Below are 24,681 nucleotides of genomic sequence, written 5' to 3'. Positions count from 1 at the left end.
CAGTTAAAGCGGCTTCCACTGTATTTGCTCTTTATTTCCTCAAAGCTTCTGCAAGATGCACTTGTATTGATAGGATTGTCCATTTACGTATTGATAGGATTTGTCTCAAATATGAATAATCACCACCTGGGTGTGGTACCAGAGGACAGGCAGCGTCCAAATTCAGTAAAGCGGCAGGGTTCAAGGATAGCAGTTTCATACCCATGTTCATTTTGTTGAACTGTGAAAACCTCCCAGCAGTGGAATTATAGTTTTTATATATCCAAATGTATTATATTTGGAGAGCATTTGAGCTGTGCAATACTGGGTGAAGTCCTGTGGGGACAAATTCTGTTTGGGTCTAGATTTATTCTATTTACTGTGGGGCCTCATTATAACACAGATTATTATTATGTGGGATGGCTTCCAGCAAGAGTAGAGTGTGGGACCACATTCACTGTACTTGCACACACAGGGCTGGCTGGTCTCCACACATCAGCCATCTGAGGTCTCTACTAAAGAAAAGTGTGACTTAGGTGATAGCGTGATGACCCAGGAGTTCATTTTAACTGGACCAGCCAGCTACACGCATCTGAAGTATACTATTTGCGTTGTAAACTAATCGGGTGTGGATCCCTGACTGTCCAGCGCCTTAGGATGTCCTCCTGACGTGAAAGGCGCTATCCAAATGTAATTTATTGTTGTTATAATGATGTTCTGTACTGCATTAATAATAATAATAATACTACTTCTCCTAATAATACCAATTCCGGAAAGTATTAAGCGCAGGTTAGCAAGAGTCTTGGCCTGGGGATCCCAGAGTGTGCGTTGCGGTACTGCTGGAGTCCAACCAGCTAAAACCACATAGCTGACCATTGATATCACTGTCTGGGAACCTTTCTTGCTGCTTGTCCAGCTAGGACCACCTTATCCGGAAATATGGTGTCGTATAAACCATATAGTTCCTATAATCGTCGGTGCGACTAGGACTGTTAGTAAGACTATTCAATAATGGCTTGACAAAATACATGGTGATCAAAATATCAGCCTCCTGCAAAAAAGTAGCTATTTTAGGAAGTTCAAACATACTAACAAAAATAACATCCAGCGGTATGTAATGTTATTGGTCTGGCTCACTCATCACTGAAAACCATTTAGCAATTACTCTTACAGAGTGATTTCAAACTCTAATAACATAATAATAATGATAATGATTATAACCATAATAATGAATTGAGTAAAGCTAGACTCTGGTGGAATTTCTCTCCACTGTTAGTTACAGATCTGGCAATGTTAGCAATAGTTGTGGAAAAACTTGCGATGCTGAATAAAGATCACCATCCAAGAAACCTGCTCCACAATATTAACAGATATTGCCTGAAGTGCAATTTTTCTCATAGCTCATTGTTACTACTGTACTACTGGATTGTTATCACCAATATCTTTTTTTAAAAAAATCAATGAAGAATTATAATTAGCGTTAACATCCTTTCATTTGTTTTGATTGACTTTTAAATATTGTTGGTTAAGTAGTGGCAGTTACATTATCGGGAACATTGGTTTGCAGGAGTTACTGAGTCCATTAGTGTAAATGAACTGAATCAACATCAGTAAGGATGGTCATTAACCCAGGGTGCTTTAGCTCCAACTATGTGTGTTAATTAATCTCACTTGTATTGTTGGCCTCAGCAGCTCATCCATAGATTGTGCCATCAGTACACATTGCTTAAGCAAAAAATTAGAAAAATTAAAATAACTAAGTAAAAGGGATTCAAGCCAAGTGCTTGAGAGAGAAAATCACAAAAAGTAATGAAGAGATTTGAACAACACCGCAATGTTGTCTCACTAATTCGCTATATATTTTATGGATTTGCTATAGAGATTGAGATCATTTATATTTTCCATATAATGATTCTGTTGGTTTGAATTACTATTTCTCTAGTGTCCATCATCTAATTGGTGGTGATGGAGTCCTGTAGCTCAGTGGTTAGAGCACTCAACTTGTAAGCGAGAGACCTGGGTTTGATTCCTGGCAGGGCGAAATGTTGGGCAAGTTTCCTTACTCCACACACCTCTGTTTACCGACCAGTAAGTAGGAAACCGGTTGTTAGTTGATTGGCGAATCGCTTTTCTGGGGATAATAATCCCTGAAAAAAAATAATTTGGTCACTCAATCCATGACTGTTTGTGGGACACTGCTGTGCGAAATTGGCTGCTGCGTTTTGCCCACAATTATGCAGTCAATTCACTTTACAGTATATTCTGTGAAGCGCTTTGAGACGTCTAGAAGACGTGAAAAGCGCTATATTGAATGCAAGGATTATTATATTATCACCCCCAAAGCTTTGCTCTGCTTTACCCACAAGCACCCTGTTCCAGAATAATAATAATAATCCTTGCATTTGATATAGTGCTTTTCACGTCTTTGTGGTGAGAAGTGCGAGTTGAGAAAGTTGAGATTTGTCCAAAAGGGTTAGAAGTATTAGGTCTAATGGTCTTTCTAGGGGTAGTAATTCCACCTGGGTCCAGATTTGCTTTATTCATATAACATTTTGAATCCCCCTAGAATTTAGCAAATTCTGAAATAATAAATAAAATAATAATCCTTACATTTGATGTTGTGCCTTTCACGTTGAGTGGATGTCTCAGAGCGCTTCACATGATATATTGTAAAGTGAATTGACTATACATTTGTGTGTGAGGGAGAGGGAAGACGACAGTAATGCATTCCATGGAGATGCAGATATTTTCTGGGAAACATTAATTTCAGTTGGAACATCTAAAGAAAAAATGCTGAATTGATGCATTGTTTCCTGCTTGATCTGATTGCCTGGCTCTGATTGAACAACAAACATGACCTATGAGATGAGTGCGACACTTAAATGACAACAGTATACTGGTAAATATTTGGGACATACTGATAAGTGGAATTCTTTTTTTACTGGTCAGCAAAATGTAATCCAAGTGGTTTTCATTTCCAGATCTTGTTGCATTTCACTTCTGCATGTAATCCAAGAAGTTTAAAGGGAAACAATCCGGATGTTGTGTTGAATATATGACTTAAATGTGGCAAATTTAACTCCTGAATAGATCCACACTCTGAAAAGTACACTGGGTCTATCAGAAGCCACTCGCAAAAGTTAGAAATTTATTTTGTTACATATTCATAATAGAATTGCATATACTGGGAGACTGATGAATTATCATGCAGCTAATTTACATACGGCAATGCCGCAGGAACAACCATGAAGTGAATGACCAGTTTTATTTGGGGGATTGTTGGCCAGGACACTTTTAGAAACTCCTTGTATACTATTTATATTCATATAGTACCTTTCAAATTAGGATGCGTCTCAGAATGTGGAGATACAGTTGTTAGCTGAATGTTGCTTCAGTATCAATTATTCCAACTTAATTCAATTCTATATTTTCAGGTCCAGGAATGTTCACAAACCAGCATTCGCTTGTTGAATAAATATTACCTGAAATGAACGGTCCAAAACAAAAGAGTGTTTTTAGGTGGATCATGTTTATTTTATTGTTTATATTTTTAAAAGGGATTCTAATGTTGAGCTTGCTGTTTAATTGCTCCTAGTAATAACTCTTTGTTCTCCAGCTCTGCAATGATTCTCAAGAAAACTGGTCTTAAAACCAATTATTTAGACAGTCTGATTTATCCTTCCATTGTTTGGCCCTCTTGACTGCTTCAGTCCTAGAATGAAGTTTGACCCTTTTTTTCCTGTTCGACAGGGGAATCTGGTGACTCCTACTCGGGATCGAGATATGAAGACAGCTCGGATGATAGCCAGAGTCTAGGCCATGCTCCATCAGGGCCTTCAGACAGTGCTTCACTGGCGTCTGATAACCAGGATGATGGTATGTAGTGTTTTTACTTCTTACATCAGTATGCGGCTCTGGCTTTGCAACCACGACTTTTACTGCTGTTTTGATGCTGATCTTGGAGTGCCTGATAAGGAGCTGCCTGTCAGCAACAGGGTTAAGGGATGTTTATCTTTGCAGGGGAGATAGCAAGAATTCTCGAGCACTCTCTAGTGGTTTCAGGAGAGCTGTGACCTGTCAATTACACCGACAGGGGAGCAGAAGAGGATCAGCAGAATTGTCTTTGGGATGAATTATTTGTTAGGGTGGGGATGCCTTCACTGGCATTTAAAAATAACCTGAGGCCCAACATCTCTCACAGTCTTAGTCTTACAACCATTGTCCTGGCCCACAATCCCCCAAGTAAAATTAGTCATTCGCTTCATGGTGGTTTATGGGACATCGTTATGTGCAAATTAGCTGTCACTTTTACCTGCAGGATGCACCATAACTACAGTCACTACACTTTATGGTAAATCCTGGAGACATTCTCTGGATGTGAAAGGTGCTGTATAATGCAGAGATTATTAAATTGCCCCTTGTGTGTAGCTCTACAACAGTTTTTTTCACATCATTCTGGTAAGTGTGTTTGTTTCGTAACATCACATCAGGTCACGTTGTATGTAAAATGTGGCCTACTAAGGTAAAGCTTTACAGTTATGGCCTTGTTCTAATTAACTCCCTCCTTTCTTCCGCCTCACTTCTTTCTTCTGCCTCTCCTTCCCACACACACCTAGTCTGGTCAGAATTTCAGTTTCCCCCTTCCCCCCCACCAATCTAACTAATGGATTTACAATTCATGAAATTAAATACTGGAGACACTGGAAGAGATAGTAATTTAATGGTGACCTAAAATTAATAATGGAAAAATATTGAAGTGATGACAAAGTTCAAATGTAATTACTTTAATCTGCCAAATTTGACATTTAATTAGAAACTAAGTTTTAAGTAGCTCTCTAATATTCATCCTTAGGGTTTTTAAGTGAAAAGTGATAATATTAAAAGAGAAAAAATTAGTGTTGTCATTTAAATTTTCCTTCTGATCCTACAAAAAGTATTTTAATCCAAAATGCTGTCTAACATGGTGATCTTTAAACACCGTAGAATTTGCCATAAATATCTGTTTTAAGTTTAAAATTCTAAATTTATGAAATTATAATTAAGTGAAAAAGGTTATTGTTACTCATGTAAAATATCTCATATGACAATCCCAATTTTTGTTTTTCTTTTGTGACTTTCCTCCTTTCTTCAGCAGGTTCTGACTCATACTGGGGTAGTTTTCCATAGACTCCACCATGGAAGTTCTTTCCGAATTACCCCTTTCATTCTATGAACCTGAATAGCAATTTACCCATGGACGAGGCCATTCCTCTCCCCAACTTCCCACTCATGTTCAACACATATATACACATTCTCTCTAAGTTGATTCAGTTGGTAAAGATACATCCCCTATGATATGGAATCGTACAAGGACAGCTAATTTAGCTCAGACTGGAAATCAAACCCAGGGCCTTCTGTGTCTGATGGCTCAGTTTCACATAGTAATTAACTTGCCAGCTGAGTCACCAGGGAGCCACAAAAATTGTGTTAAACCTTTGTTAAGAGTAAAATTTACAAAAACTAAGCAAGTTGATATAAAATTGAACATCCTTGAGGTAACTCCTAGATGCTTGCAATGCTCTTTAAGACCTAGTTACTCACAGACAGATAATGCACTCTGTTCAGCTGTGTTGTTCATTAAACGGAGTAATGACTGCTGATGTGACAGCCACTTTGCACAGTGTTTATTGTTATAGGTACAACGGACAGATTATAGCTGTCCTGATGCTGACAGATATTCAAAGAGCTGCAAGGATAAACTTAACCCATAAATTAAGCTTAATTACTATGTACTGCATCCCTATCTCTTGAAATGCTGAGGTTTGCTGTGATAGTTGTGGTATCAACAGATCAAATTTACAGGGAAAATCTTAATAGGGCAGTGCTGTGCAAGTTATATTGTTCATAAATGGTGGTGGTGTGATGTAATCATTGACACATGACAGCATGGGTTTCTTGTTACTAATTTATTGTTCTATGTTTTTAAACTCCCAACTGGGGTAGCATAAGCAAAATGTGCATGTCAAGCATTGCAAGGATAGTCTTCGGGCACTAGCTACATTCATGCATGAAAAATGGGCGGTCATTTGGGAAAAGCTCCAGAGGACTGCTGGTACCAGTGGAATCATACTACAATCATGCCACAACACCAGTCATTGGCCTCATAAGAGAGAAGATTGGAGCAGGAAATCTTAAAAATGCTAAGACAAGAATAGGGCTGGAGTATATACAGTAATCTCCTGATAACTTGACCCTAGCTTAATTTGTCACTACCACTTACGTCATCATTATGTCAGTATCTCGGTTGCATTTATGTATATATATATAGCTAACTCTCCACTCTGGATCATGCGTTACTGAGCCCTTTTCCCTTGGAGTGATGAGTTATCAGGAAATTACTGTATGTCACCTGCTGCTTGGGATGTCCTCCCGACGGGAAAGGCGCTATACAAATGTAATTTTGTTGTTGTTGTTGCTCCTGGTAGTTTGCTCAGCAGCAGGGTTTCAGGGCAGGTATTCTCTGTTTATTCTAAGGAAGTGAACCAGCATAAAATAATAATATTCCTTGCATTTGATCTAGCGACTTTCATGTTGTCGAGGTGCCTTAAAAGAGTTTTAACAGGATAGATTATAAAGTGGAATGACTAATTTATGGACAAAATGCAGCAGCCAATTTGTGCACAACAACAATAATAATAATGTACCGGAGTGCGTGATCAATTTTAGTTGGGGGATTTGTTGGCCATGACACCAGGAGAAACTGCCTTCTCTTTGCAAATAGTGCTTGGGATCTTTAATGTCCACTGAACAGGCAAATGGGACCTCGGTTCAATGTTGCATCCGAAGGATGGTACCTTTGTCAATGCAATACACTGCATTACATTGAAGTGTCATCTTATACTATGTGATTCCATGTCCAGACATGGGGCTTGAACCTTCTGACTCAAAACCAAGAGTGTTACCACAGCGCCAAATCTCCCCCATTAAAATAGTAACTTAATAGGAGTTATCTTCAAGGAATAAAATAGCAACAACAAAATTACATTTGTATAGCACCTTTCACATCAAGACAACGTCCCAAGGTGCTCGACAATAAGTGTTTCGGATCTGAACTGGGGGTTGGGATCGGGGAGGGTGGAGGGCAGGGGGGGAAGGAGGGTGACCGACGGCATAGTCAAAGAGGAGGGTCTTGAGATGGGTCTTGAAGGGAGGGGATAAGGCGGATGGAACTGTGGGTGGAGTTCCAGAGGGTGGGGGCAGAGTGGCTGAAGGCCCGCCTGCCAATGGTGGGGCGGGCGTGGCATGGGACGTGAAGCAGGCTAGAGCTCGCTGAGCGAAGGGATATGGGATTAGGAGTTGACATCTAAATAAATAACATTTCTGAAATTGTAAATTTTGCCCTATTTCCAACCTCATGAGTCCATTAACTATTTCTTGCATACTATCCCACTTCATTAGGGAGACTGGGCAACTAGCTCATAGGTAATATCAATGAGGCATCCTGGTTGACTCAGCAAAATACATGTTTAAGTGGCTATGTGAAGTGCCTAGTTTTAAATGATCCTTAAATGACCTTTCTTGACTAATGACCGTCTAATATTTTTTGGTTCAGCCGTTTGTCTGACACCATGCATAAGAGTATCCAAACTAAACTGAGAGATATATATATACATGCAAATTCCCAAGATATTTTAATGGAATGGAGTGTGCACACTCTCCCTGGAGATATGTATTCTGCTATCTGTCTATTATAAAGGCTTATTACTAAATTGCCCTCTTTAATGTAACAACTTTGTATACTCACAGTGGTGTTGTAGTTGTGTATTGTGTTCTATGGTACCAAAAGCAATGGCGCAATATGAAATGAATGGAATGAAAAGAAAGAGAGTAGCAATAGATTTAATGTTGGAGCAGGTTTGAAGTGCTGAATCTACCCCTATTAAAGGAATTTGATATTTTGGACCAAGAATAGTCAGTCAGGTGAAATCTTGTCTCTGACCACATCCCACCAGCATGTTGAACTGAGAAACACTCAAGGGAGGAGGTCAAGATTTTGTTTCTGAATGAATATATTGGATGGAGGTGAATCAAATAGACAATGATGAGTTATTTTGATGGGCTGTTAGGAGTTTCTGCCGCTGGGTAGATTGCAGCTAGAATCATATATATTTCATATAGATGTGCTGAAAGAATGAGAGCACCTTTGTGGAAAAGACTCAGTGCTTTTTGATACCTTAATAAGACTGCAGCAATGAAATCCAGTTCATAACCAGTTAGTTGCTTAGATACTATACATTGATATTTGCAGAATGTTTTTGCTATATTGCCCCATAAATTAAAGCAATTGGAAATGTTGGTTTGGCGTGGTTGAATTTGCTAGCAGAATGCATTGGTATCCAGCATTATCCCCGACCCCACATTCATAGTTAAATAGTCTTGCTGATGTGCTCTGTCTTGGCATGAATGTAAACAATGATCATTTGACAAGGCTCCAAATGGTGCTGGTATCCTTTTGTCTGCAGAGGGGAGAAAATTGACAGACAAAAATTCTTATGAATAATTAGCCTTATTCACAATTTTGGACTTAATATTTAGTCAAATGTAGATGTTACATTTTAACCTGCTGTACGACCATGAATTCACGGTTGATTGCATTGAATGCTATGTAGATAGGATCTTCTAAACACATTTGAAGACTCCAGCAATGGGATTGGATGCCTCGAGGTATCTGTGGCGTTTGGAGGATTAAACGTAGGTCACTTGTTTTTTTTCCTCTGAAACTGAAATTAATTGGTTTAATTTTATGATACCCACAAAAAAGGCTTTCTAAAGAACCAGCTTTGGTCTTCATAGGATAATCTAAAATATTTATTTGTGACTCTATTTAACAACCTTAAAATGAGAAGCATAAAAAAGGTGAAGGATTTGTAAATTTTACCTGTCAGTGACCAAAGGAAAACAAAAACAATATTCCAGACAGTTATTAAAAAAATAACAAATTGTGATTCTTTCCTCAAATGGTGAACAGTGGAAAACGATTCTCATATTGACCTATAGATCATTTAATTCATATTTTAATTTGCAACTATGCTATCTATATATTCAAGTAGATCAATAAGCAGTGTGCAGTGTTGGAAATGGACAATAATGGTGAATAAATTGTTTGGAATCGATCTGCTTTTTTAAAGAGTAAAATAAGTAAATTGATCTACTGTTTGATCATTTTTTGGTATTTTTTTCAATTGCATCTCTTCAGCTTTCTCAACATTATGTACCACACCTAGGCTAATAGCACAGGCTGCATTCTTTGTCACAATCGAGTCAACTGTTGGGATGTACGTGAACAGTCTGGCGGGATCTGCTCCTTTATTTCACTCTCATTTCCTCTTGAGAAATGATTAGTCCTATGAATACCTACTTTACCGTTCTGTTGCTCCTTGCCTTTAAAATCAGCTTGCAAGCAAGAGACCTTGGTTCGATTTCCGGCAGGGCGAAACTTTGGGCAAGTTTCCTTACTCCACATGCCTCTGTTTACCTAGCAGTAAGTAGGAACCCGGTTGTTAGTTGCTTGGCGGATCGCTTTTCCGGGATTTAAAAAAATAATAATAATAATAAATCTGGTCACTCCGTCCATGACTATTTGTGGGACCTGCTGTGCGCAATTGGCTGCGGCGTTTCGCCCACAAAATGTAGTCAATTCACTTTGCAGTATATTCCATGAAGCGCTTTGAGACGACTCAAAGACGTGTAAGGCACTATATCAAATGCAAAAATTATTATTACTTACCCAATAGCGCAGCCAAGATCAAGGACTGTCACATAATGGGAAATTGCGGATGCCAGTCTGTAACCTTCATTCACTTCCACTGCCTTGAACTTTTCGTCCATTCTGAATGTTATTTTAATTTCTCCCAGTCTTGATGAATCTCTGCACCCCACACAATTCCTCCCAACGATGGGTTCCACATCTGGTCTCTGCTACCTAGCTAAGAGGCCAAAAATAGACGTTCTTCCTCATGATTACTGTCCAGTGACCCATGTAAATGTAAGCATGGACTCGGTTGTGGTTTTCCGAACAGGTTAAATAGCCTGCCAATGCTCAACATTTAGATTTTTGCATGAAAGAATGGCCACTTTGGTAATGTAGGGAGTGCCCAGCCTGTATGGTATGGGAACAGAATATATCAACACCTTTGGAAGAGGAAAGGATGAAAAATACAAAACTGACAAAAAGGGCTTTTTTCTATCTCTTTACTGTAGCAGTATGACTGGTGACACAGTGCCTACAATGGTGAATTTCTGTTTCTAATTCCAGTAAAATGTCACAAAGTTCACTTACCCAGTGCCTGTTTCAATCATTTATTTCATAACAGAGCATAGTGCATCTCTGTTGAGAACTTAATGTCAAGGAACATTTTATTCAGTTCATTATATTCCTCATTTTACTGTCAAAAGTGTTGAAAAAGTAAAAATGTGTGTGGGGGTGGGGCGTAAGGAGGATGTCCAGTTGAGGTCTTGATATTGGAAGAGGGGAAAGGGATTCTGGTACATATGCAGTCTGCACTGCTGTCTTATGGACTGTGACCTGGAAAGGGATTTGTTTCTGTTTCCAAGGAGTTGGTTGACATCAGATCTGTAACTGCAGTAGGGAACAGATGGAGTCCATAGTGATCAATGTCTGAATGTTAATGTGACTGGAGCATGGCCTGACTTGTCCTGACCGTGGTCACGTCTTACCACTGTGAGTGTGTGTGAATTAAGCAATTGGAAATCAAGTAAGGTCAAGTTTACAGATCCATCTTCCGTTGGATGCACCATTAACTTAACCCTTTTCCCAGCAAAAAAAATCTATTTTAGTGTTTCACCAAAATGCTGCCGGACAACAAAAGCAATTGCTGCTGTTTGTGACTTTTAATTAATATAATTAATGGCATTGGTCAGCTTTCTGTGAGCCAGTCGGTGAAATACTTAGGAAGAAATTACAATAAAATACAGAAGGTTGTATTATTGCACAGAGAGTAACGGGTTAGATAGCAAGTCACAGGCTGGGATTTCATTGACGTGTTTGGATGGTTTATGTACAGAATAACAGATCCCCAGTAATGAGTTACATGTTGGAATCTAATTTGAAGGATTCAAATTGAATCTAATCAAGGGGTTTGCATGGTTTGAATACTGATTCCTGAGAGTGAGTTACAGGCTGGAATGTAATTGAAGGATGGGTGGTTTATCTGTAGAGTAACTTGATTCCTGAGAGTCATTTATAGGCTGAAATCCAATCAAGATAAGCAAAAGGGTGGAAATGGTTTACATATGGAAAAATAATTACTGGTAAGTGATTTCAGTGCATTAGTCTGGGTTGGGTGGGGGGAATTTTGAAGTTTTACTGATGGTGGCTTTCATTGCAGATTTTGATAGCCTCCATAATGTGTCCACTTAATGTTTATTGTGAAATATCAATGGTTTATAGACAGGAATATTACTGTCCTAACACATGAAATGTGTTTTATGCATGGCAGAAATATGTTATGGAAAAAATAGCTGTGGCCTGGCGCCTAGAGCAATTCCTTGATGGCAAAGAATTAATTTTGATCTCAATTTGAATTGTAACACACAGTTCAAGTGAAAATTTGGATTTGAGCACAATCTCAGCATTCACAGACACACCTAGAGATGGGATCCTAGCAGATTTAGGTGGCCACATATTAGATGTTGAATGGTGACAGACTCCTCTTGCTCTACATTCTCAGCCCAAAAAGATTCTAGGCAAACTGGATGCAGACTTGCATGGTGCTTCAGCGATTCAACCAACTAAGCAGATCACTAACACCATTAAATGGACAAAAACACACTCAACCACTTTGGTCAGCCGGGTGTCTGCCACATGTGAAAACCCATCACCATGCTTAAATGTCCCCAAACAGAGTTTCATGAATCCCACCTATACATGGACATTTCACATAGATTTACTGGAGTGGAACGTGGACTGTTTCCCTGGAGGGACGCATTCTGCTTACCTAATCATGGATAGTATTAGATGCAGGTGGGCAGAGCCAAGTCATATGTGGACCCCAGATTTTGCATTGAGGTAACTGCTAAAATCTAACTAGCAAAAACCGCTTCGCTTGCGATGGAAAACACTGACTGGCAATGTGTCCCGCTGCTTGTCCAGTTAGGACCACCCTATACATTAAGGCTTTGGCTTGAAGTTAACAGGAGCCGAGAGGGAAGAATTCCTATCCTCAATAACTGGTCTGACCTTCCAAGTCCTGCCGATGATCGAGAGTGTCTGGGCTGTTGTCAGCAGTACTGTACACCAGCCTGGCTCAGGAACTGGATTGCTGAGACTGCCACTGAGCGAGCATTGGCTCAATTCTGACATTCCATTGCTGAACATGTCACCTTGGATCCAGTTCAGTTCTAAGCGGAACCCACTCACATTCCCACTCCCCACTATCCAAGGAGGATATCCCTCCTTTCACCCACTCTCCTTAAAAATTATATAGGAAATGGATGGACTTTATCCTTAATTCCATTCCACCAGACCTGCAGTTATTTGTTTAATCTGCATGTGATTATTGATCATATCCATAAATTACATTTGCATAGTGAACACATTCCCAGTACTGAGAGGAACAAAAAATGATTACCAACCACTCCACAATCCAAGTATTAAAATGAGTTTGCATTTAAGATTTTCGTTTTTTTTTAATTGCTTACTTATCAAGTAAGTGAGGATTTGTGGTTTATCATGTAATCTGCCACAATCATATCTCACTGTGAATTTATCCTCATTGAATGTATCAACATTGGTTTCCCCTTCCTCCATAGAGTGCAATCATATTCCATATTTCCTCATAGCTAATTTGAAGAGGGACTAATGCAAGGGGAGGAGGGTTACTATATTTCCCACATCTTGCTCAGTGTCCACCATTGTTAATTGTTTGAGATGTCCTTTTACATAAATGATGCTATACAAATGCACGTTGCAGTGTTATTCATCTCCAGCATAGTTAATTTCTGTAGACATTTCAACAGCAAAATGCACAGGACAAAAGCACTCCCAAGTGACGTATCGTCAGTAAGGCATGATCAATCAGCAGTTCAATGCGTATCTGAAGATGTGAACCTTCTCCAAAGTGTGCGGATTGTACAAAATTAGTCTTGCTACATTTTTGTTTTGTGTAATGAATTGAAAAAGGCAGTATTACACTTACAACAGCCTGAGCTCAGGATGTTGTGCACTGGTTCAAAAGTTCACAGAATTCCCTGAAGGCTTCTTCCTCCCTCCCATTTGCAAACCCTACAGTATGAGTTAGTCACATATGCTGGATAGGGTGCAATGAGTGCTTGATGCTGAACCACATCAGTCACGTTTCCAAATGTAAGTCACTGACAACTCGACTCCAGATTTGTTTTTAAATTGCACAATCATAAGCAAACAGTAATATTAAGCAGAAGAATTGTGAGTTGGACTCTCTCTTGGCCGCGGGAATTACCTCTTTTAGAAACTGAAAAGTATACTGGCAAAAATCATGGGCCCAGTGCAACTAGTCTACCTCCTTGTCTGTCTCCACTGACTAATGGTAAAACCATAACTGGATCTGCTGTCAGAGGGAGAGTTCACTGAGAGGTTATCGTTATCAGGTACTGTGCTGGATGTGGTTTTGATTTTTGTATTGGACTTTGGTGCATTAGATTAATGGAATTTCAATTACTGCTTGGGTGCCCCAAAGCTTTGTTCAGAAAATAAATGGAGATTCTATAGGCGTGACAGCTTGCTAGTGCAGAACGTGGAGGTGCGCATCTCGACAGTGCTGGGTGACTGCAGGGCATTGATTTTCAGCAGCAATTAAAACCGCTTCATTGTAAATGATTGATTTCAATTGTTTTTGTTTGAATTTTTGTAAAATATTCTTTTTCTTTATCTCTCAACAAAATTATTGAAATATTAACTCTTCCTACTTGGTGTTACATTTTCACCAAATCCTTATTGTGTTAAAATGATTCAGTCTTTTTAGGAAATAAGTACTGAAAGGAGGTTTTTAATTATAATTTTTTTCTATTTGATGTGCCCATGAGTCACATTTTAGGGTGCAATGAGTGCTTGGTGCTGACAACACTGATCAGTTGAATAGTGACATTCCATCTAGCCAGTGCCTTGCTATAATGGGTGTAAAGAGCTGTGTAAGAGTGACATAGATTAGTTATTTCCTTCCTCTGAAAAAGGGGATGTTTTGCTATTCCTTTGCGCTTTTTGTAGTGCTCATTATGAGTTGTTTCTGAATATAAACCCTGCAAAACATTTTTGATTCTACTGTTTTTGAGCCACAGAAAGTTGAATCATAATAATAATAATCCCTGCATTTGATATAGCGCCTTATCATGTCTTCGAGACGTCTCAAAGTGCTTCATAGAATAAACCGCAAAGTGAATTGGCTATATTTTGTAGGCAGAATGGGTAATACTCTACAACTGGTCATTATAGATAGTATCCGATCCACCATTTCATTGCAAGTCAACAGACCTCCTGTTAAGGTGTGACTTAGATGGTCCTCAGAGCTATGAAAAGGAGCCCATGAATAAATGATCTGGTCTTCCTTCACAGGTGGCACTTACATATTCCATAATGAATAATTAATCATGGAGTCCTGTAGCTCAGTGGTTAGAGCACTCGTCTCGCTAGCAAGAGACCTGGGTTCGATTCCTGGCAGGGCAAAACCTTGGGCAAGTTTCCTTACTCCACACCCCTGATAATAATCCCTCAAGAAAAAAAAACAATAATAAAATTGCTCACTTCAATTCACGACTGTTTGTGGGACACTACTGTGCGCAATTGGCTGCCACGTTTCGCCCACAAATATACAGTCAATTCACTTTACAGCAAATTCTGTGAAGCGCTTTGAGATGTCTAGAAGACGTGAAAAGCGCGATATCAAATGCAAGGATTATTATTATTATCCCTAGAAGAGCTATATCCATTATTTTTATCTGAGTATGCTGCTTTTGATTAGCAACATCATTTAATGCCTCAGATTCCAGTCATTATGTTGGAAATAGTGCCAGGAATCCATGTGTAGGACTGCAGAAACAGTGCTTTGGCATATTACTGTAGATGTGCAACTGGAACAGGTTACCAGGGGAGTTGGTTGAGGCCAAGCCGTGAGACTCATTGAAAAAATAGCTTGATGCTATAATGGAAGATGACATTGTGGGTATTCTGGAAGGATGAGATCAAATGGGACAAAGAGTCTTCAGACAAGAGGTCTGTTGACTCCCATTAAACCAGTGGATCTAATACTAACTCTCAACGCTTTATTTTAGGGGTCAGAGTTTCCTTGTTGCATATTCACTGGGTTGTTGAAGGGTGTTTGCACTTTTGGTTAAGGAGGGGTCATGAATTGTATGGATCTAGTGTCCTGTCAGTTTGGCAGAATATAATAGGATCTGAGTTTCAGAGATTAATATGGAGTGACAAGAAGGACACAGGAGCAGAAAGAATTAGCGCTATCTAAGTGTTTTTCCACCTGTTTCTTCCCAGGGCTACACAGTGCTCCTGGACAAGAGCAGCACAGCAAAGATTGAGCCATGCCACCTAACAGCAAATACTACTGGGCCACTTGTCAAGACTATAATAATAATAATCCCTGTAGTTGATGTAGCGCCTTATCATGTCATCTGGTTGTCTCAAAGCGCTTCACAGGATATACTATAAAGTGGAAAAACTGTATTTTGTTAACTGTTTAATTTTCTATTTTGTGTAACTATGTCAAGAAGCTGGTTTTGGCAGCGTATCAGTTCATACTGCAGCAGTATTAATTGATATGGTGTGAATCATTCTGAGAATTAGTAAGAAATTATAATTTTTTAAAATAATTATGGCAGCTCTGTGCTTACTTCGAGTGTCCCAGAAAACGACTGTGTGCATTAAATCTCAATTCCGCCCCCCAATGTGAATTTTCTTCCTGCTGGAAGCAATGTTGCATTACCTCCCGCTTAAAGTGTAATAATGTAAAGTATTTTGCAGTATTAAAGCATAAAGGTGAAATTATTTTAATCACTTTTTATGTAAACTGATTCTGAGAAAAATGGTTTATTCAAGATTTTGTCACTGAATAGTAAAAGAATATGTACCAGTGAAGTTAATAATGTCACAGATAATTAGCTATCACACATTAAGACATGATTAAACGTAATGGGAACAAAGAGAAAAGCACAGATTCTGGAAGGAAATCAGATCATGATTACCTTTGGAAATCCACAGCAGCTAAAGGAGAGGTTGGTAGTTTGCGCTTTGCCTTTCACCAGGAGAGTGGTGGTGTCTGAATGACAGTGATACTGGGTTGTGTTAGAACAACAACGTGCATTTATATAGCGCCCTTCATGTGGAGTAGCATCCCGGAGCGCTTGACAATGGCGGAGTCTGACCCCGAGCCAGGGGAGAGGGAGGGGGAGGTGACCGTAAGCACGATCAAAAAGGAAGGTCTTTAGGTGGGATTTGAAGGTGGGGAGGCAGGAGAAAAGGAGCGAGTGAGGAGAGAGTTCCAGAGTTTTGAGGCATAGAGCTGAAGGCATGGCTAGCATTGGTGAAGGGTACAAGGGACAAATAGTAGGCTGGAGCCAGATGAACGGAGGTGGTGGAGAAGGGAGGAAGGAAATCGGAGAGGTAGGGAGGTGCGAGGCCATGAAGGGATTTGAAAATGAGTGAGAGGATCTTGAAAAAGATCTCTTCGGGAATTGGGAGCCCAATGGAGCCTTTCAAGGACTTGTGCGATGAGGGTACGGAGGTTTGTGTGGTTGAGTATCCGGGCGGCAGAGTTTTGAATTAGTTGAATTTTATGTATGGTGGAGCTGAGACCAGCAAGGAGGACATTGGAATAGGTCCATCCGGGAAGTGACGAGGGGGCTGATGAGGGTTTTGGCTGCTTTGGTTGTGAGGTACGGACGGAGGCGGGCAATGTGACGGAAGTGGAAAAAAGCAGCCCTGCGCAGGGAACGGATGTGTGGCAGAAAGGAAAGCTGGGGATCGAACCTGACGCCTCAGTTGAGCAAGGGTTTGGGGAGGTTATAATAATAATAATAATAATCCTTGCATTTGATATAGCGCTTTTCACGTCGGGAGGACGTCCCAAAGCGCTTCACAGAATACACTGTAGAGTGAATTGACTGTATATTTGTGGGCGAACGCGGCAGCCAATTGCGCACAGCAATGTCCCACAAACAGTCATGGATTGAAAATAACCAATTTTATTATTGTTTTGGTTTTGGAGGGATTATTATTAGGCTCTGTGTGGAGTAAGGAAACTTGCCCAAGGTTTCGCCCTCTGCCTGGAATTGAACTCAGGTCTCTCGCTTGCAAAGCGAGTGCTCTAACCACTGAGCTTCAGGACTCCACGAGTTGAGGAGATTGAGGAGTTCAGACCCGAAGGAGAGAAGACGTTGACGGTAACCAAGGAGTATGGCTTCCGTCTTGCTATTATTCAGCTACAGGAATTTTTCACTCATCCAGTTTTTGGTGTCCGTCAAACAAGCAGGACATCAGCAGACTGGGAGCCGCAGCTGGAGGAGGAGAAGTAAGTTTGGGGGTCATCCGCATACATGTGGAAGTTGACCCCATGTCTGCGGATGACATCACCGAGACGGAGCATGTTGATAAGGAAAAGAAGGGTGCCAAGAATGGAGCCGTGGGGTACTCCGCAAGTGACTGGGCTGAGGTGGGAGGAAAAACCATTTGGCAAGATGTGTTGTTGGCAGTTTGTTACTGAACAGTGTAACAATATGTACCAGTGACGTTGTTAGTAATGTCACAGATTAATAGCTATTACACATTAAGACATGATTAAACGTAATGGGAACAAAGAGAAAAGTGCAGGGAACCTGACTATCCATTATAAAATTATAGAACATGCTGGCGACTGATCTTGTGGAGACCCGTAGCATTGTGGTTAGTATACTCGCCTCTCAAGTGAGAGGGCCCGGGTTTGGTTACCGGGCCGGGCGAAACCTTAGGCCGGTTTCCTTATTCCTCACGCCTCTGTTCACCTAGAAGTAAGTAGGAACCCTGTTGCTGGTAGATTGGCAGATCGCTTTCAGGAGGTAATGCAAGGATTATTATTATGAAGCCTCTGCCGGCACAAATACAGAACCAGTCATGGCACAAACCTGCATGTGTAATTGACATAGACAGCCACTTAGGCCATTTGTGGAGCCCTGTAGCGAGCACTCGCCTCGCAAGCGAGAGACCTGGGTTCAACTCCCGGCAGGGCGAAACCTTGGGCAAGTTTCCTTACTCCACGTGCCTGATAATAACCCCTCAAGGAAATAAATAACTAAAATAACAATTTGATCACTCAATCCACGACTGTTTGTGGGACTCTGCAGTGGCTGCCGCGTTTCGCCCACAAATATACAGTCAATTCACTTTACAGTATATTGTGTGAAGCGCTTTGAGACGTCTCGCAGACGTGAAAAGTGCTATATCAAATGCAAGGATTATTATTTATTATATTGAATCCAAAATAATTAGCAGCTGAGATCAGTGTTATGCATTAATACTGCTTTTTCTGGTATTGAGGTCCTTAAAGGTGGCACTGAATAAACACCTGGTTGTTGGTACTTCAGAAGGTAGCAGTTTTGTAAGTCAACTATAACGTTCATGTCTTCTATACAATTTGTTGGTATTAACCAGGTGTTTGGAGTGGGCGGATAATATTTGTACATAAAGGAAAGCTTGTTTACATGCCATCGAGGGGAAGTTGTGAATTTCAGTAACCCTACAAATTGAAACCAACAACAACAACGGGTAACTGAGTTGTCAAAGTGGCTAAATGTTAATGGAGGCTGTGTTTTTTCTAACATCAAGAACAATAAAAAAAAGCTTGGGTGGAATACAAAAAAGGCAGAATTCTAATCCCTCAGTCATTGTGAGGCTGCAGATCTTGGCAACCTAACCTTGCATTGCCTTACACACACTTGTTCAAACACATCACTTATGGATAAGCATTGAACCACATAATTGCTATGCTTGTGGCTCAGCGAATGAAGCCTGATTGCAGGTTGGGGAATACTCCAGACTGTTCATGATAAAAATCAGTTTAGGCTAAAGGTTAAATGGATCCTTGAGTATGTCATGAAAGACAGTGCACTTACTGATATTTTCCGTGGGAGTAAGGGGAAACTTTGGTTCTGGCAATTCTCATATATGTAACTTAAAATGTCCAAACATTTCTCTTTTTTCTATCCCATGCTAGTTGTTTTATTATTTTCTTCTTCCTTAAATTCATTTTTATATTGTACAAGACAGTTGCCGCAAAGAAAAGATGGAGTGCAGAATGAATGTATTGAGTATGAAATAAGAGACGTACAAACTTTCTGGGAAGTGTCTTGATGTAATTTTAATATAATTAGACATTTTTGGTGTATGCAGGAAAGAAGAATTAGGTCTTACACTATGCAGAGGGATGAGAGTTTGTGTAATATTATGCAGCTTCCATACAATAGTTTTGGTGTCTGTTCTTGGATCTGATCTGATGCAAAGTATAGCCCATTGGATGTGGCCTTTGTGCTCTCAAAGGTATAATCTACTCTTACTTCTCCAGAAGTATGACAATAGGCAGAACTGCCACGAACATGAGCCAACAAGGTGTACCTGTGGTCCTCCTTGCGAGCCACTGCTGGCAGCAATCTGCTCCAGATGGCAACAAATCTGTGTGAGTTTCGTGGTAGAACTGTAGGCCTCTCTCTGTATGGTTTCTGAATCTCTCCACCATAGTTTACTGCAACCATTCTCCAAGAGAATCAATCCAGCTCTTGACCGTATCTGACTTTCCATAGTGGCAATGGATACATTTTTTAGAAATACTCCAATAACTGTCAATGGTGTGCATATCATAAATTAGCCCAGTCATGTCCTTAGCTCACAAGTTCATAAATATATTGACTGCAAGCTACTGATTTGAATTCAAACACTACTGTTGTCACAACATCCACACAGGGATATTTCTTGTACAGATAATGCTGCTCTATATCTTTAAAATTAAGGAGGGCTATGATAGAGTCAATAGGGAGAAATTATTTCTACTGGTCAGTGAGTCAGTAATTAGAGGACATCAATTTAAGATAGTAAACGACCAAAAGAAGAGGTTAGCGGAATTTGTTTTCACACACAGAGTCGTTAGGATATGGAAATGCCCTGCCGGGAGTGATGGTTGAGACAGAATCCATATTTGCTTTTAAAAGGAAGCTAGATAAATAGACTAAACTCCTGATAACTCGATTCTGGCGTAATTTATCACTACCACTTAAGTCATCGTGCTGTCAATATCCCGCCCGCATTTGTTAACGTACTTATACACGGAGCTAACTCTGGACAACTCGTCACTGAGCCCTTTTCCTTTGGAGGAACACCTTATCAGGAGTTACTGTATCTTAAACAACAACAACAACTTGGATTTATACAGTGCTCTCCACGCCGGACGGCGTCTCAGAGCGCTTTACAATAACGGATCCTGGGACCGAGCCAGGGGGAGGGGGAGGAAGGTGACCAAAGGCACGGTCGAAAAGAAAGGTCTTCAGCAGAAACAGTGTCAGTGTCAGTGACAGGAATATGGAGAAAGGGAAGAAAAATGGAAAATGGAACTGAAAGGATTACTCTTAAAAGAGCCAGTGCAGACATGATGGCATTTAATGTGCATTAATTTTCTATGGTTCTATATCTTTATTCATTATTCAGTAATCATACTGCTTCTTAGCTGTTTATTTTCAAGGCATTTAGTTTGTTTCAAATCTCACAATGGTCCTCTGAGTTACTAAGACTTAGGCAGTGAGCTCCTAATTTTTTTTTACGAGGTTTGCCTCCTAAAAAATTCCTGGGAAACATCCATTTTCTAAACATAGTGCTTTACCTTTGGCAACAAAATGTCCCTTCAAGGCTGGATTACTATTTTGTACCTATTCAAACACTTAAAACAGCTTGTTAAGGTGCATGAATGCTCTCAAAAATACTTAATTACAAGTGCCTCTTCATAGTTGCCAGTTGGGTGTAAACTTCAATACAATCTCATTAGCTCTTCACACTGCGGAATTTCAGGGCTTAATGCAATGTCATAAAAAATGTAATTATGCACAAAGAAGTACAAAGCCGACTTTGCACATGTATTTAGTGTTCAGAAAATATCAGTTCCTCTCCTCTCTCCCCCAAAGTCCCCCAGCTAGTTTAGAATTTCATTTTCTACCAGCGTAAGCATAAAGCAATGAAAGTATTTTCTGATAACAATGGAGTCCTGTAGCTTAGTGGTTAGAGCACTCGCCTCACAAGCGAGAGGACCTGAGTTTGATTCTCTGTAAGGCAAAATGTGGGCAAGTTTCCTTACTCCGCACGCCTGTTTACCTAGCAGTAACTAGGAGCCCAGTTGTTAGTCGATTGGCGGATCGCTTTTCTGGGGATAATACAACAACAAATTGCATTTATATAACGCCCTCCACGCTTAACAGTGGCGGAGCCTGACTCCCAGCCGGGGGTGGTGGTGGGGGNTGTGGTTTTTGTAAGCAGAGTCGAAGAGGAAGGTTTTCAGGCGGGACTTGAAAAAGGGGAGCCAGGGGGCCAGGCGGAGGGATTGAGGGAGAGGGTTCCAGAGTTTCGGGCAGTAGTGGCTGAAATTTATTCGCATAGTCATAATAACCACTGCCTAACTCATAATTTGCACTTGCCATGACCGCACTTTCTGGCTGCCATGTCAAAACTTTGTTTCCCACGCGTGCCTCAAACGGAAAATGCACGTGCAGTATGCACATGCACATCAACATCATCGTGCACGGCAGGGAAGAGAGGAGGTGGGGTTTGAGAGAGGAAAGAGCGGCACCTGATCATGTGTTGAGCGAGGGGGCAGGGAATGCCTGGTCACGTGTAGAGCGAAGTGGACCTGTCATCGCTTGTTGCGCTCTGAGACTTATGTGCTCTGAGACGCTGCCCTGCTTGGACGGTGCCATATAAGTGCAAGTTGTTGTTGCTGAATTACCAGCTTTGAAGTAGCATGCACAGTGCTCCATGTGAAACATTCACGGGATCCTAAGTCCCGATCCATCACTGCATGCGCACTTACCAGCTGCTATGCCGAAGAACCATATGAACAGCACAAAACAGTGAACAACTACAAAGTCAAGGTTTGGAGCAGTCATCATGGCACATGACAATGCAGATGCCCCAACTATACGCAAATTAAGTTTATATTCTATTAAAACAGTTCTGTTTTGAATCCTGTTTTGTTGTGCCGTTCATTGTACAGGATACGATTTCTGCACATGAGGTACAATACTTTGCGTTAATATGCATCGGTTAAACATGGTACGGAAACATTGGCTTAATGTCACCAGCCAGTATGGTACTTTTGTATTTGTTATGTGTTTGTCTTATAAAATCCAACTTGTACATAACTTTACATAAGTCATACATGACATGACTTAGCATTTACTAGCTGCATAAGTTTTACTTTGCATATGACATTTAAATATTACGATCCCAACTAATATGACTTGTGTGAGCTTTGCTGTAGTTCCTATATCATTGAAACATCTGAAAGATCTTCACAGCTAATTGCTGTTGATTTGTAGATAGACATAGTAGCTAATTTGTGCACCTCAGCAATGACAATTTTACATTTACATCATGCCTTGCATATTGCGAGTACATCTTAAAACACTGCACAAACAATCATGAAATGAATGACCACTTTATCTGGAGGTCTATTAGCATGGACACCTGGGCAAACTCTTCTCCTTTTTCGAACAGTGCCATGGGATCTTTCTTATCCACTTGTGCAGGCAGATGGGACCTCTGTTTAGCATCTCATCTGTAGAATGACACATCCAACAGTGCTCACTCAGCATCACACTGGAGCGTCAGTCTAGATTTTTTTTATTTTTGCATGTCACCTAATTGAAGAACAGCTAAAACATGTCAGATCTCAAATTCTGTTTCAAAAGAACTACAAATATTGGTGTGACTTATCATTTCTTTAATTGTGTTAAACTGCACTAAATTTCACAGACGATCAAAGTATCATAGAATCATAGAATTATGCAGCACCAAAGGAGGCCATTTGGCCCATCATGTCTGTGCCGGCTCTTTGAAATGAGCTATCCAAAGCAATCGCACTGCTCTCTTCTATTAGCCCTGCAAACTTGTTCTCCCCAAATAATTATCTACTTCTCTTAAAAGTTGTTATTGAATCGGCTTCCATCACCCTTTCAGGCATCGCATATTTCCAGAGAGGCAGACTGGTAAGTAAAACTTTGGGGGTGGGATTGTAACTTTTTCATATTTTCCTCAAAGGGAGTTGCATGTAGCAAATGACTGGTTTTCAAAGTGATGTCCCATTATTACTGTAACACTGTCATTTTGCTGTTGAAGTTTTGAAGAAATTATCTACTTTCTCTAGGCTGGTTGAGATATGTTCCCATGGGGCATATCTCAATCAGAGTAGGTGTGCAGCTGACATTGTCTCAGCCCTCCAGCAATGCTGCTGTGCAACTCTCCACTGGGATTTATAGCATATGTGCAATAAATAGCAATAATGATCCCCATGATTAAGTTAAAGCAAGAGATAATTGCAGGGTTTGAATGGTTTCTATATAGAATATTGGATCCCAGGGAACCGAGAATGAACTGTTTTTGTTAGGAGTCGGCTCCACATGTCCGTTGCTCTGTGGAAACCTATGCCTTTATTCCGAGACTCATTGGTTGCTCAAAGCCTCCCATGAAAGAAGAATCTAAAGGAATTGATTCGGGATCCTAAAACTAAACATTTCTGCACTGCAATTATTTCACGATTGAACATAACTCTGTTTTCTGTGATTCTTTAAAACAACTGACATACAGATGTTTTGTCAGTAACAAACTATTGAATTTGTGTTTGAATCTATTTTGGATTGTAAATATTTGTGGGTATAAATTTTAAAGTTTGTAACCCATTTTTATCATCCTGTATGTATAGATCTCAGTTTTTCAGGGTTCAGGTGATGTTTTCTCTAGAATCTGGTCTCGATCATTAATGTACTGGACAACAAGGATAATTGGACTCATGTTTGTGGCAGGGGAGTGGTACAATAATAACTTGCATTTATGTAGCATCCTTCAGTCCTCAGGCTCAGTCCCACTCCCACTCCAAACAGCTGTCATAACTCCCCTCCTGCAAAAAAAATACGCTCGATCCCTTCAACCTTGCACACTACCATCCCATTTCAAACCTGCCCTTCCTGGCCCAAGCCCTGGAACTCGTTGTTGCAAATCAACTTCGCTCACACCTCACCCTCCACTCCCTACTCAAACTCTTTCAGTCTGGTTTCCGCCCAGCCCACAGCGCAGGGACAGCGCTCGTCAAAGTAACAAATTACTTCCTCTGTCTGTGACCAGGGCTCCCTCTGCCCCTTCGTCCTCCTGCACCTCTCCACAGTTGACCACACCATCCTCCTCCACCCCTCTCCTCCCTCATCCACCTTAGTGGGACTGCACTCACGTGGTTCGAGTCCTACTTAATAAAGCACCAGTACTTCATCTCGACAAATGATTTTTCCTCTCGTCCCCGCCCGGTCACCTGCAGGTCCAAGGCTCCATCCTTAGTCCCCTTCTCTTCCTCATCTGCATGCTCCCTCTTGGCGCTGTATTCCGCAGATACGGGGTATACATCCACATGTATGCGGATGACACCCCAATCTACTTCTCCAGCT

At 40.5% G+C, this 24,681-nt stretch overlaps 1 protein-coding gene across 2 annotated transcripts in view; it reads left to right on the top strand.

Annotated features, from left to right (window-relative positions):
• skap1 (src kinase associated phosphoprotein 1) overlaps positions 1-24,681 on the top strand; it is a 224,681-nt gene that overhangs the window by 46,110 nt on the left and 153,890 nt on the right. For both annotated transcript variants that reach the window (XM_007904379.2, XM_007904380.2), the window contains one exon: positions 3,730-3,855. In XM_007904379.2, coding sequence (XP_007902570.1) covers positions 3,730-3,855 — 126 coding nt within the window. The remainder of the gene's footprint in view (positions 1-3,729; positions 3,856-24,681) is intronic.

This window comes from Callorhinchus milii, unplaced genomic scaffold, assembly GCF_018977255.1.
Source record: "Callorhinchus milii isolate IMCB2004 unplaced genomic scaffold, IMCB_Cmil_1.0 Scaffold23, whole genome shotgun sequence".
NCBI lineage: Eukaryota > Metazoa > Chordata > Chondrichthyes > Chimaeriformes > Callorhinchidae > Callorhinchus > Callorhinchus milii.
Note: the sequence above shows the minus strand (reverse complement) of the source record. Positions and strands in the feature narration are given on the sequence as shown.